The sequence below is a fragment of the Orycteropus afer genome, unplaced genomic scaffold, assembly GCF_000298275.1.
Source record: "Orycteropus afer afer isolate SDZICR_OR568_19922 unplaced genomic scaffold, OryAfe1.0 scaffold00371, whole genome shotgun sequence".
Taxonomy (NCBI): domain Eukaryota; kingdom Metazoa; phylum Chordata; class Mammalia; order Tubulidentata; family Orycteropodidae; genus Orycteropus; species Orycteropus afer.
Genome location: NW_006921958.1, coordinates 613,777 through 625,977, shown reverse-complemented (window position 1 = coordinate 625,977; position 12,201 = coordinate 613,777). Strand labels below are relative to the sequence as shown.

The 12,201-nt window shown below is 60.3% G+C and overlaps 1 protein-coding gene across 1 annotated transcript in view; it reads left to right on the top strand.

Annotated features, from left to right (window-relative positions):
* The first annotated feature begins 5,247 nt into the window (after positions 1–5,247).
* AMN (amnion associated transmembrane protein) overlaps positions 5,248–12,201 on the top strand; it is an 8,226-nt gene continuing 1,272 nt past the window's right edge. Inside the window, exons 1-7 of the mRNA XM_007953125.1 lie at positions 5,248–5,290; positions 6,050–6,168; positions 6,278–6,322; positions 10,792–10,879; positions 11,634–11,845; positions 11,930–12,067; positions 12,135–12,194. Of these exons, the coding sequence (XP_007951316.1) occupies positions 5,248–5,290; positions 6,050–6,168; positions 6,278–6,322; positions 10,792–10,879; positions 11,634–11,845; positions 11,930–12,067; positions 12,135–12,194 (705 nt within the window). The remainder of the gene's footprint in view (positions 5,291–6,049; positions 6,169–6,277; positions 6,323–10,791; positions 10,880–11,633; positions 11,846–11,929; positions 12,068–12,134; positions 12,195–12,201) is intronic.

Genomic DNA, 12,201 nt, shown 5'->3' with positions numbered 1-12,201 from the left:
GTCCCTCATGCCCACCAGCACTGAGTGGGGGGTGCTGGGGCCACACAGGACAGAGGGTGGCCACCTGGCTCTTCCTAGCACATGTCCCTGCCTCCCAGGAACCCCCCCCCACACACACACACACGAGGCACAGCCGTGCCAGCCCCTCTGCAGGAGACCAAGGCCACGCACCCTGTGGTGAGGGCCTGTGCACCTGTGTGATGCAGGCTGGCCCTGGGTGCTCAGGCTTCGGGTCACTAGGTGAGGCCCCTGGGTGACCCCACACGCCCCACAGCCAGTGTGTCCACGGATGAGCCCTGTCAGGGTTGGACAGTACCTTCCCAGAGTTCTAACTCATCTTGCAAATGTAGTCCTGTTGGCAAATAGAGTCTTTGAAGATATCCGCAGCTTACATGAGGTCACACTGGCGTAGGGTGGGCCCTAATCCCAGCTGAGAGAGGTGTTGGAGAGAGGGAGGGCAGATTGCCCTGTGAAGACGGTCATACTGCAGAGGCAAGCCAAGGGATGGCTCAGGCTCCTGGACCCTGGAAAGAAGGGTGTCCCCCAAGAGCAGATGGGGCACAGTGCTGCCAGCCTTGATTAGGATTCTAGCCTCCAGAACTGGGGTACAATAAATGTCTGTCTTAACCACCCTCTTTATAGTCCTTTGCACGGACTCAAACTGCCAGTGGTGAGCAGGTGTGGACAGCGCCAATGCTGAGTGGCTGGGCGCGTGGGACTGGGGCAACCCCAGGAAAAGAGCCCTGTGGGGTGGGATCAGCCCTCCACACTGACTGCACTTGGGGGTGTCCAACTCACTGAGGGGGAGCCAGCCTGATTCAAAAACTGGACTCCATTCACCCACTTGGAACCCATCCCCCACCCCCACTCCTCCTGGACAGGAAGTCAATGATAAGCACTAAGGAGGAAGAGCAGCTGGGCTGGTGGGGCGCACTGATGGCGGGGTGTCACCAGGCACAGTGGCCCCAGAGGCGGCTTCCGTAGGGTCTCAGGTTTGAGGAGATATGGTGGGCTCTGCACAGCCCCTCCCAGGGACCCAGGCCTCCCACATCCTTGCCTCAGCCCGAAGCTCCAACCTCAAGCAGAAAGAGGAGGAGGAGGGACATCTTGTGACTCCTTGATCCGGAAAGCTGGAAAGCGCGGGACAGGTCATCACCCTGTGGCCCTGTGGGAATGAGGAGGGGCTGGACCAGTGGGAGGAGCTGGGCAGGGAGGCAGCTGTGCTGGCCTGTTCCAAGCCTCGCCCTCCCCCCTCAGCCCAGGGGATGAAGGGCAGGCCCAGTCTGTGCTAACTCTTCGGTGGACCTGAGACCCCGGCCCCCGGGGGGCCTCCTGGGAGAGTGCTTCAGTGAAGGGGCACCTCCACGTACGGCTGCCGCCCACCCCGGAGAGGCCCAGGGAAGCCGGCCAGGAGCTGGCTGGCACTGCCCTCTCCTGAGTCGCTGGTTCCAGTGCTGGGCCTGCGTCTGGAGTCGTGTGTGGTGGGTGGCAGGCACCCGACACCTGGGAAGCCCTGTGTCCTAAGCTGTGCAGTCTAGTCCCTGCCACCTCTACGGCTGGAGAAACCAGAGAGCCCCAGGGCTGCGTGTGTGCCCACTTCAGCCACCCCAAGAATGCAGCTGGAGGGGCCCTGTGGGCCTCAGCCCCTGTCACAGTAGGCCCCGTGCGGCAGTTAGGATGGACGGATGGAGGTGGTGTGAGCATCTGGCCCAGGGAATGGAAGTGTCTGCAGGGGGAGTGGACCCCCGTGGAAAGCACCCCCCCACCCCACCCCCGCCGTGTGCAGGACGCACACCAAGGAAATTCCTGCGCTGACCGTGGCCTACTGGCCCCTGCACCCCGGCCTTGTGTTCAGGGGGCTCCGACGGAGGCACTGGGGGGAGGGGCCCACACATGGCCACGGCACCCTCTATGCTGACACAGCCTCTGTGGGTGGTGAGGGGACGTCCCCAGACGGCAGGAAGACTGCTCACCCACGGCCAGCCTCACTGCCAGCTGCCGGCACCCCGTGTGTGGGTGAAAGAGGGGTCCAAAGGAAAGCACCTCAAGCTTCACCTGGAGGGGTCCCAGGTCCAGAATTGGGGGGCAGAAACAGGGGCAAAGAGACCCTGAGTCCCCAGCCCCACCGAGTCTGCTGGGCCTGGAGGTGCCACCTGCCTCCCTCAGTCGTGTGCTCCCTAAGGGTTTGGGGTGTCGGCTGTGGGCTGACCAGAGACACGCTGAGGTTCAGGGAGGGCCGGGCGCTGTGAGAACTCTGTGCACAGTCCGGAATGAAGGGAGGCCCTCCTCTCCGGTGTCCAGGAACCCACCAGCACCCCGAGCCTCCGTCCGTGCAGACAGGGCAGGGATGCATCCAAGGGCACCAGCAAACGGAGCCCAGAAGTGGGAGAAGAGCGCGCAATTGAGCTGAGGGTGCCTGGACCCCCACAGACTTGTGGAGAAGGGAGCTGGGAGGGAGTGGTGGTGACCCTCCATGTGGTGCATGAGCAGGGGCCCGGGGCACGCCTGGCTCTCCCCTCTCCACCCAGGGGTTCTGCCCTCAGCACACTCCACCTGGAGTGGGTGGGCGGACCAGGAAGGCCAATCAGAGCACAGCAACCCCTGGCCATGGTGATTGGTACAGAGGTGGAACCAGGAACCAATCAGAGACCTCCAGCCCTCAGCACCCAGCCACAGGGAGGAGCCTGTGTGGGAGGACTGCCAACCCAGGAACGGGTGGGCGGGAGGCAGAGAGACAGAGACGCCCCCTGGACCCAGGCTTGCCTGCAGCGGCTGCTCCGAGGATTTCCTAGCTAAAGCGGGAATGCTCTCTCCGGCGCTGCGTTCCTCCCGCTGCCTACTGGGGGTCCTCATCGGTTCCGCACGTGGGCTTTCGTATGGTCCCAGGCATCCCTTACATCGAGTATTTGCTCTCAGCGTTCCTGTGCTGCACGGAACCAGGGCTGGCGTCTTCCTCCCGCCTGGCATGGTCTCCCCCCTGAGCCAGCCTCCGACAGCTGGACCTACCTCCAGCCTCTGCCCAGAGAAGCCCTTTATAGGGGACGGTGAGATGGATGCTAAACTCCATGGCCAGCCATGCCCAGCTACTCGTATTCTGCCCCCTCAGGCCAACTTCTGCACTGCAGCTCCGCTGGGCCATCTTTCCGGTCTCTGCTTTAATACTGCCTCTTCCAGGAAGCCCTCCCTGGCTGCCCAGGCAGCCTTGCTCTCTGTCCCCACAGCACAGCCTCTCCAGGAATGGAAGATGTGGGTCAGAGAGAAGTCAGAGCATTTCCATTCCTCCCAGGCCCAGCTGTCCAAGAGCCTACCTGCCGCCCCAACCGTAGTGCAATCCACTTCCTGCATCAGGAAAAGGACAGCTCAGCTTCTAGGGAGACCTGCTCAGGCTCCCTTGACCCACAGTCCAGACCCTATCAATCGATTGGCCATCCTTCCCACTACCTGTCATGCAATTCACCATCAGCATCCACCAACCACCTGTCCATCCATCCTGTACCGTTCATCCATCCTCTCTACTGTCCGTCACTTCCATTACCCACAAATCCATCCTCCGTTCAGTTACCACCCATCCAACTATCCATTCATGTGACTCACACGCTCATCCACCCACATCCATCCCTCTAACACCCGTCTATCCATCCATCCTGCACTCATGACCTTCTGCCCACTGACCCGTTGATCCACCCCATGGATGTCCACCCAGCTCTCTCTCCACCAGCCCCACTCACCCCCCTGCAGCCATCCAGCTACCATTCAGTCTCATGCCCCATTCTCCTCATCCTTCTGCAATGTCTCCTTACCCATCCACCATCCACTATCTAGTCTCCCTGCCGCACCCACTCATTCATACACCATCCTTCCATCCACCAGCAAACATCTACAGTCATCTGTTGTGGCTGGATACCAGCGAGTGGATCCGACACCAGTGACCCCACTGCAACAGAACGAGACACGGCCCGGTCCTACGCCCTCCTCACAGCACTGCTACGCTTGAGCCCATGCTGGCAGCCACTGTGTCAGTCCATCTCGTTGACCTTCTCCTTTACCAAGCACCATGTCCTTCTCCAGGGACTGGTCCCTCCTGAGAACATGGACATGGAGCCACCAGCCTCCCTTCTAAGAAGCATTCTGGCTCTATGGCCCCCAGAGAGCTTTTTTTATTCATTCTTCTGGCAGTGGTATATTCAATATTCTTCACCAGCACTATGATTCAAAGGCATTGAGTTTTTTTGTCTTCCTTATTCATTGTCCATCTTTCCCATGCCTATGAGGCAGCTGAAAATACCATGGCTTGGGTCAGGCACACCTTAGTCTTCAAAGTGTCATCATTGTTTTTGAACATTTTGAAGACATCTTCTGTAGCCAATCTGCCCAGTACGGTGTCTGATTTCTTAACTGCTGCCTCTACTTACCATCCACCATTCACGACGCAGCATGCCTACATTTCCTTGCCGTCTGTCATCCAGCCAGCCATGCACCACTCCTTCTCTACCCACCCTCCCTCCAGGACCATCCACTCGCTTACTCATTATCTCCTATCTATCCACCCACTGTTGTGGCTTGTTGCTGTCAACCTGGTTCTGACTCATGGCAACCCCATGTGTTCTCCATAGAGTTTTCAAGCCTGTGACCTCATGGAAGTTGATTGCCAGACCTGTCTTCCCAGGTGCCTCTGGGTGAGTTCAAACCGACAACCTTGCAGCCAGGAGTTGAGCACTTACCTGTGCCATGCAAGAACTCCCCTCTATCGCCAATCAATACAATTACCCCCCAGTATTCCCCACTCACCATACACCCACCAGCCAATCCACACAGTCCACCACGCAGGACCCACCTGCCCACCATCCTTCCATCACCAGTCACCACTGACAACCCGCCACCCTTCCAGTCATCTATGTACCACCCAGCTCTGTCATCCTTCCAACATCCAGCCATCCATCCAGGCCAGGAGGGAAGGAGGGGGCCTGCCTGGAGGGTTGGAGACCAGGTGCAGAGGTGGCTGCTGTTGGAACAGAAAAGGAGGTGAGCCTAGAGGCTGTGCACCCCACACTTGATGGGCAAGCCCATCCCGTGCGAGGTCTTCAGGCGCTGAAGGGGGCGAGTGCAAGGCGAGAAGGCCCTTCCTGAGGGGCCCGGGCAGGTCCGCAGGTAAATGTGTAACTGGCCCTGGCGGCCCCCACCCCACCCTGCCCGGTCACGTGGGCCCCGCGGGGCAAAGTCTCCGGGAGCGCTGCGCGGAGCGGCGGGATGGGCGCGCTGGGCCAGCTCCTGCTGTGGCTGCAGCTCTGGGGTAGGCCGGGCGCGCGGCCGGGGCTGGGGTGCCCGAGGCCCCCGAGGGGTGGGCAGCGAGGCCTCAGGGGCACGAAACCGGCCCGGGTCCCTGGGAGGGCGATGCGCGGGTTGCCAGAGGTGCAGGGGTGACCGCGGCTCCCCGCCTTGGGGCCAGGTTCGCGCGTCTGCAGAACGCGCACGGGCTCAGGCCGTGCGAGGGCGCCTGCGCCGCCCGGCTGCCGGAGTCAGTTTCCCAGCCCCGAAGGCGCGGCAGCGGCTGACTGCGCCTCGCGCCCTGGTTCCTCGGGGCGCCGCTGCCCTGTCCCCAAGGCTCCGAGGGCTTCAGAAACTAGCCGAGCTCCCGCCCCTCTCCCTGAGCCCCCCCCGCCACGGACGCCGCCCGGCCAGCCCTGCGCCCCTAGCCCCTTGTTTCACTGCCTGGGCGGCTCCCCGACGTGGGATGCCCTTCTTGCCGTAGCAAATCCTGCCCGGGGTGAGCCTCCTCCAGGAAGCCTCTCGACCCCAGACTGGGGCAGACGCCGCCTTTGCTCTACTCCCGGGGACTGTCACAGTCCGTACAGGGCGGGGAGCGTTCCCCGCGAGCGCCCCGAGTCGGGGAGGCGTGTGCAAGGGCTCTGCGGATCGCGTAGGAGTTCGTTAGCGCCCTGGCGCTGACTCCAACCAGACATGGGCAGCCGCGGGGACCCCGGGCCGGGCCAGCCCAGACCAGGGGCGCTGGGGCCTCGGCAGGCACTCAGCTGGCCTCTCCCCGCCCCAGCGCTGACCCGGGCTGCCTACAAATTCTGGGTCCCCAACACTGACTTCGACGACCCCACCAACTGGAGCCAGAACCGGACCCCGTGTGCCGGCGCCACCGTCGAGTTCCCGGCCGACAAGGTGCCTGGTGTCCCCACGCGGCCCTGGCTCGGCTCCTCTGCGTGGTCCGGATGGGAGGGGCCCAGGGGTCACCCGGCCCCTGCCCGCGCTAACACAGTCCTTCCCGCAGGTGGCGTCCGTCCTGGTGCGAGCGAGTCACCGTGTCTCGGAGCTGGTGAGGGCGGGCCGGGGGTTCGGGCCCCCCATTCTCCCTGAAGCCCCTTCCTTGGCCTCGTGGCCCCGCTGGCACGGGGTGGGGGGACTTCTGAGAGGGCGGGGACCACATGCGGGGGTGGGGGGACAAGAGGGCTTGGTGCCAGGGTCCGGGCCAGCAGTGGGGTGGGGGACCCTCCTGAGCCTCCTGCCTGTCTCTGAGCCCCCCACTGGTCTGTCTTCTATCAAGTTGGCACTCTTGGGACCCCCTCCCCCAGCCCCATATGGAAGTCCTTCCCCGTCCCGGTGCCTGGAAGTCCGCTATGGGCCTCCTTGTTTTCAAACTGCTTTACAGAGCACCAGTGGTCCCTAGAGTCTTGGGCATTCGGAGGGGAAATGGGTTCCATACCCTTAAGTTTGGGAAATGCTGCCTGCGACGCTCGCCCGGAGCCTGGCCAGGCTTTCAAGGCTCTGAGGAGGCCTGTCAGAAAGCCCGAGGTCTGGTTTAAAGCAGAGCGCGGGAAAGTGCGGCCACATCGTGTGGCTGGAGCTGGCTTCTCAGGTGTGCCGGGTCGGGAAGGTTCAGGCACCACTGCAGCGGGTCCACGGGACGCAGCGTGGAGCCGCAGGGGCGCCACAGACCGGTTCACCGGCTCCTGGCTCAGGGAACCTCAGCGTTCAGTGGGGGGACGCCCCACCCAAAGCCTGCCGCGCCCTCTGCCGGCCGCCAGCCTCGGCCACACCTCGGCGAGGGTCGGTCGCAGGCTCCGACCAAGGGGCGGAGCAGGGCTGGACCCGCCCCCGGGGGCCGCGGCAGGGAGCGCGTGAGGGGCGGCGGCCCGATCTGCGCAGGCGCGGGAGCAGGCCCCGGGGCCGCGGTCTCAGTTTTCCACCCCGAAGGCGCTGGTGAATGGGTGGTATTAACCTTGGGAGCCTGGGCCCGCGCTGGGCAGGGCTGGGGGGCTGGCCAGAAGGAGGCCGGGTGTCCGGGTCGCAGGTGGGGAGTCAGGCTGCCCTGCCCGCCATGTGTGCATTCCAGACCGACCAGGGCGGGCGGCGAGGCTGCAGAGAGAGGCACTGGGTGGCGGGAGCCTGCAGCCCAGCCCCCAAAGCCGACCTGTCACCCTGGCAACCGGGTGGGGTAGAAAGTAGGGGGGAGGGGGAGGAGTCGGGGTGGGTGGGAGCCACGCCTGGGGCCCCTCCGCGCTAATTTCGGTACTGTGTTAACGTCTCCTTTGGCAGAGCCTGGGCAGCGCCCATTCATTCATTCTTTCCTCACACCTTTCTGGGGTCCCTCCAGCCTGCTCCTTAGACTATCCCCCACTGCCCAGAGGGGACGCCTCCCTCTCTCTGTGGGGCCTCGCGGCGCGGAAGGCTTGGTCCGGGTGCACCAGAGCACGGCCGCGAGGGGGCGCCGTCCTCACCCTCCCGGCCTAGTTGTGAAAACCACCCTGGGGGCGGCCAAATAGACTCCACGCCGCCCCGGGCGCCCCTACCCGCCTACACCACCCCCAGCTTTTTATCACACTGGGGAAAGCCTATCCTTGTTGCCAGTTTGTTAGCAGCTTTTTGAAAAATCATATCATAAATAATAGGTTGTTGAACTTTATCATTTTCTATGTGGATCGAGGTGTGGGTTTTCTCTTTTGGCCTATTAACCAGGGTTCTTGTGAGGTTGAACTGACTCTGCAAGGCTGATGTCCTCCTGGCACCCTTCCCGGGTGACAAAACGTGCCCCTTCAAGACACTTACTTCCCTCTGCCATAGTACATAAATTTTGCTGGCACAACACTCTCTACTGTCATCTGCTGAGACACGTAATGGTGCTCCACCCTCCAACCTACCTTCTTGGGACATGACCTCTATTTGATCACAGGAATGTTAACACACTATTCGACCTAGTTGTCTGATGTTTTTTTTTTATTTAGAATATTTGTACCTGCATTTTTAAGTAAAATGGGCCTATGAACTTTCTTTTTCTTTTATCATTCTTCATCTGACTTTGGAATGAAGATTACGCTGGCCGCATCAAACAGGCTGATGTTTCTCACTCTTCTTCTGTTTTCTGGAACAACTTCTTTTAATGGCTTGTGCTTGAGAGTTTTGTAGAACTCACCTGTTAAACCATTTGGACTGTGACTCTTAGGAATATGAGGTCTTTGACTAACATTTACGATTCTTTAATGCTTACTCATTTATCCAAATTCCTTATTGGTTCTCATGTCAATTTTTGACTTTGTGAGTTTTTCTAGAGTTCATTTCATCCAAACCAAAAAAACCACGCTCACTGCCTTTGAGTCAATTTGACTCATAGCGACCCCTCCATGGGTTTCCGTGGCAGTATCTCTACAGAAGTATTTTGCCCAGTCTTCCTTCTGAGGAGTGGCTGGTGGGTTTTAACTGCCAGCCTTCTGGTTAGCAGTCAAATGCCTTAGGCACTATACCACCAGAGTGCCTATATTTCATCCAGGTTTTCAAATCTGGAGTCACTTGGGTGGGTTTGAACCATCAATCGTTCGGTTAGCAGCCAGGTGTTTAACTGTTGTGCCACCAGTTCACCTTTCAAATTTGGTAGTCCTATTGATTATGTAGGAGCTCTGGTAGCATAGTGCCTAAGGCACTTGACTGCTAAGCAGAAGGCTGGCGGTTCAAACCCACCAGCCACTCCTCGGAAGGAAGGTTGGGCAATCCTGCTTCTGTAGTGATACTGCCTCGGAAACCCAAGGAGGGGTCGCTATGAGTCGGGGCCGACTCGACAGCACATAACAACAACAACAATTGATTTTGTAAACTTTTCAATGTTTGTGTCCTTCCTCTAACAAGCAAGTTCTCTTGTGTTTGTCCATGTCCTTTGGTCTCCATTTCTTCCACTTCCATCACATTTTAGCCCTGGCTTTGTATTTTCAGCTGTAGCTTTTAAAAATTACAATAAGCTCTGCCAAAGCATTCCATCTCCCTTACTTCTCATATGTCTTTGCAGCTTCTGGATTTGTCTCCTTTCTTACTTCTCCACACGCTTCCAGGGTAGGTCTTTGTATGGCAATTGTCCTTGTGTAGCAACTCCTTCCTTTTTGGTCTGAGATTACTTTATTATACCTTCAAAGTTGAGTGGTAGTTTGGCTGGATATAAAATTCAAGATTAACTTTTATTTTCCTTTATATTTAAAATATGATTCTTTTGTCTTTTTGCATTCATTGTTGAGAATTGTTGCATTCATAGATAAGCTGTTCTTTCTGAAGGTTTTAGACTGTGCTGTTTGTCTTTGATATGCATAAACTTGCTGTCATATGTCTAGGTGTGGGCTGTCTTTATTTCCCATTTGGGACTCAATGAGACCATTCAGTGTGAGGTTTTCCGACTTTCTTCAAGTCTGGAAAGTTCATCTTCATTGATTTTTTCAGCTATTTCCTCTTCACCCCTCATTACGGGACTTTTGGTATCTGAATTTGGGCACTTTGATGTCTATCTTTCTGTCATAATCACTCAGCCCTTTTCAGCTGTCTTGTGGGGAGGTGAATACCCACCTTGTCAGGTGTTCTCCTCATGTCCTCTCCTATTGTGCCCTTTTTGACGATTATATTTTTTTCTATTTTTCCCTTTGTTTCTTTAAAAAAGAAAAATTCCTGTTTGTGCGTCGTACTGTCAACACCTCCTTCCTCCCGAGACACATATAAGCATTTCCCATGCGTCTGCAGCTCCACCTCTGTGGCAGGTGAGGGCAGCAGTGTCTCAAAGTCACACCCTCACAGGTGAGCCCCTACCCAGGCTCAGGCCGGGTGCACTGGGAAGGGCTGAAGAGCAGGCCTGTCCCTGAGGGGACAACTCCATGAGGAGACGCTCGTGACCCTGGTGCAGAGCAGGTGTCACCTGAAGCAGCGGCACCACAGGGTCCTGGGGTCAGAGTGGGGAGTCGGGGTTGCTGGTCAGTAGCCCCCTAAGTCCCAGCCTTGGTGCTCCATGACCCCTCTTACACCTGAGGCCTGGGATGTAGCCTGGTTCCTGTGAGGAAGGGGCTTCCGCAGTGGGGCCCAGGCGTGGGAGGGAGGCAGGGTCCACTTCAGGGCTCCCATCCTCTCTGTCATCCATCTCTGACAGCTCTCTCCCTCACACAGTTCGGTGCGGCCTTTAGCCTCCCCAGAGGCTTCTCAAGGTTTTAAAATTGAGTTCCTGGAATTCCTGACTCCTTCGCTTCCACAGTCTTGCAGGGGTGGAGGTGGGGAGGGTAATGGCCCCTGCCGCAAACCCCCGCTGTTTCCAGTCTCGAGGAAGTCTGCATCCTGGGCTGTTCTCCCTCTCGGCCGGTCCCCACATTCCTTCCCTTTCCTTCCTTGGCTAGATCCTGCGCCCCCTGCTAGCGGTGTCCTGGCCCCGCCTCCGCCTCACCTTGGCCTTCTCCTTGATTACCTGGGTTCTGCTCCCTTGGGAGCCGGAATTGGGGTGGGTGCAGGCGCTACCGCGTACGCCGCCCGCCTAAGCCTGTGCCTCCACAGCTCCTGCCGCTGGACGGGGAGCTCATCCTGGTCTCTGGAGCGGGATTCAGCACCCCAAGCACCACCTCAGACCCGGACTGCATGGCAGGTGAGGCCCGCGGGGACCGGCCGCGGCTCCCAGGAAGTGGTGCCGCACGGAGAGGGGGCGTGGTGAGGGACGCAGCACGGAGGGAGGTGTGGTCATGGGCGGGGCACCGGGGAGGGCGTGGCCACAAGTGTGGCAAACTAGGAAGGCGCGGCCAGGGGCGGGGCATGGAGGGAGGGTGTGACGGGGCTGGGGTTTATGGGGGCAAAGCCTTGCGCTTGCCGGAAGCGCGGTTCAGGGTAGAGGCTTTCTAGGTAGGTGTGTCCTGGGCCAGGGCATTCTGGGAGGGCAAGGCCTTGGGCGGGGCTTGATGAGAGGGCGTGTCCTAAGGACGAATTTCGAGGGAGGGAGTGTCCCTGGTGGAGCTTGGCAGGAGACCATGGCCATTGTGGCTGGATGGGGGAGCGTGTCCAGAGGCAGAGCTCGGAGGGAGCCAGGTTTCCAGGAAGGAGTGCCTTGGGCAGGCCTTGGAGGGGGGGGCGGGTCCAGAGACCCGGGCGTCCAGGAGGCGTGTCTGGGGCGGGGCTCGGAGGGCAGGTTCAGAGACCCGGGCGTCCAGCAGGCGTGGGCGGGGCTCGGAGGGAGGGTGTGTTCAGGAGGCGTGTCTGGGGCGGGGCTCGGAGGGCAGGTTCAGAGACCCGGGCGTCCAGCAGGCGTGGGCGGGGCTCGGAGGGAGGGTGTGTTCGGGAGGCGTGTCCGTGGCAGGGCTCGCCCGGAGGGCGTGTTCCATGCGGAGCTCAGGGTTGTGCCCCACCAGGCTCCCGCGCGATCTTCAGCGACCCCGACCGCTTTTCGTGGTACGACCCACGCCTGTGGCGCTCAGGGAACGCGACCCGCGGCCTCTTTTGCGTGGACGCCGAGCGCGTGCCCTGCCGCCACGACGACGTAGTCTTTCCGCTGGATTCCTCCTTCCGCGTGGGTTTGGGCCCGGGAGCCCGAAGCGTGCGCAGCGTGTCGGCTCTGGGTCAGGTGAGGCGGGATCTCCGGGGCGCCCGCTGTCCCCGCGGCCCGGGCGCTTGGGCTCCGACACGCTGACGCATCACCTTCCGGCAGACGTTCCTGCGCGACGACGACCTGGCCGCCTTCCTGACGTCCCGCGCCGGCCGCCTTCGCTTCCACGGGCCGGGCACGCTGCATGTGGTCCCCGAGGCCTGTGCCGACCCGTCGGGCTGCGCCTGCGGCAACGACGAGGTCAGCGGCGCTGGCCGGCCCCTCCCCGCCGACCCGCCGGGTCCTCGCTGACCCGCTCCTTCCCCAGGTGCAGCCGCTGGTGTGCTCGGCGCTGCTACAGCCCCTGGGCGGCCGCTGCCCCCCAGCCGCCTGCC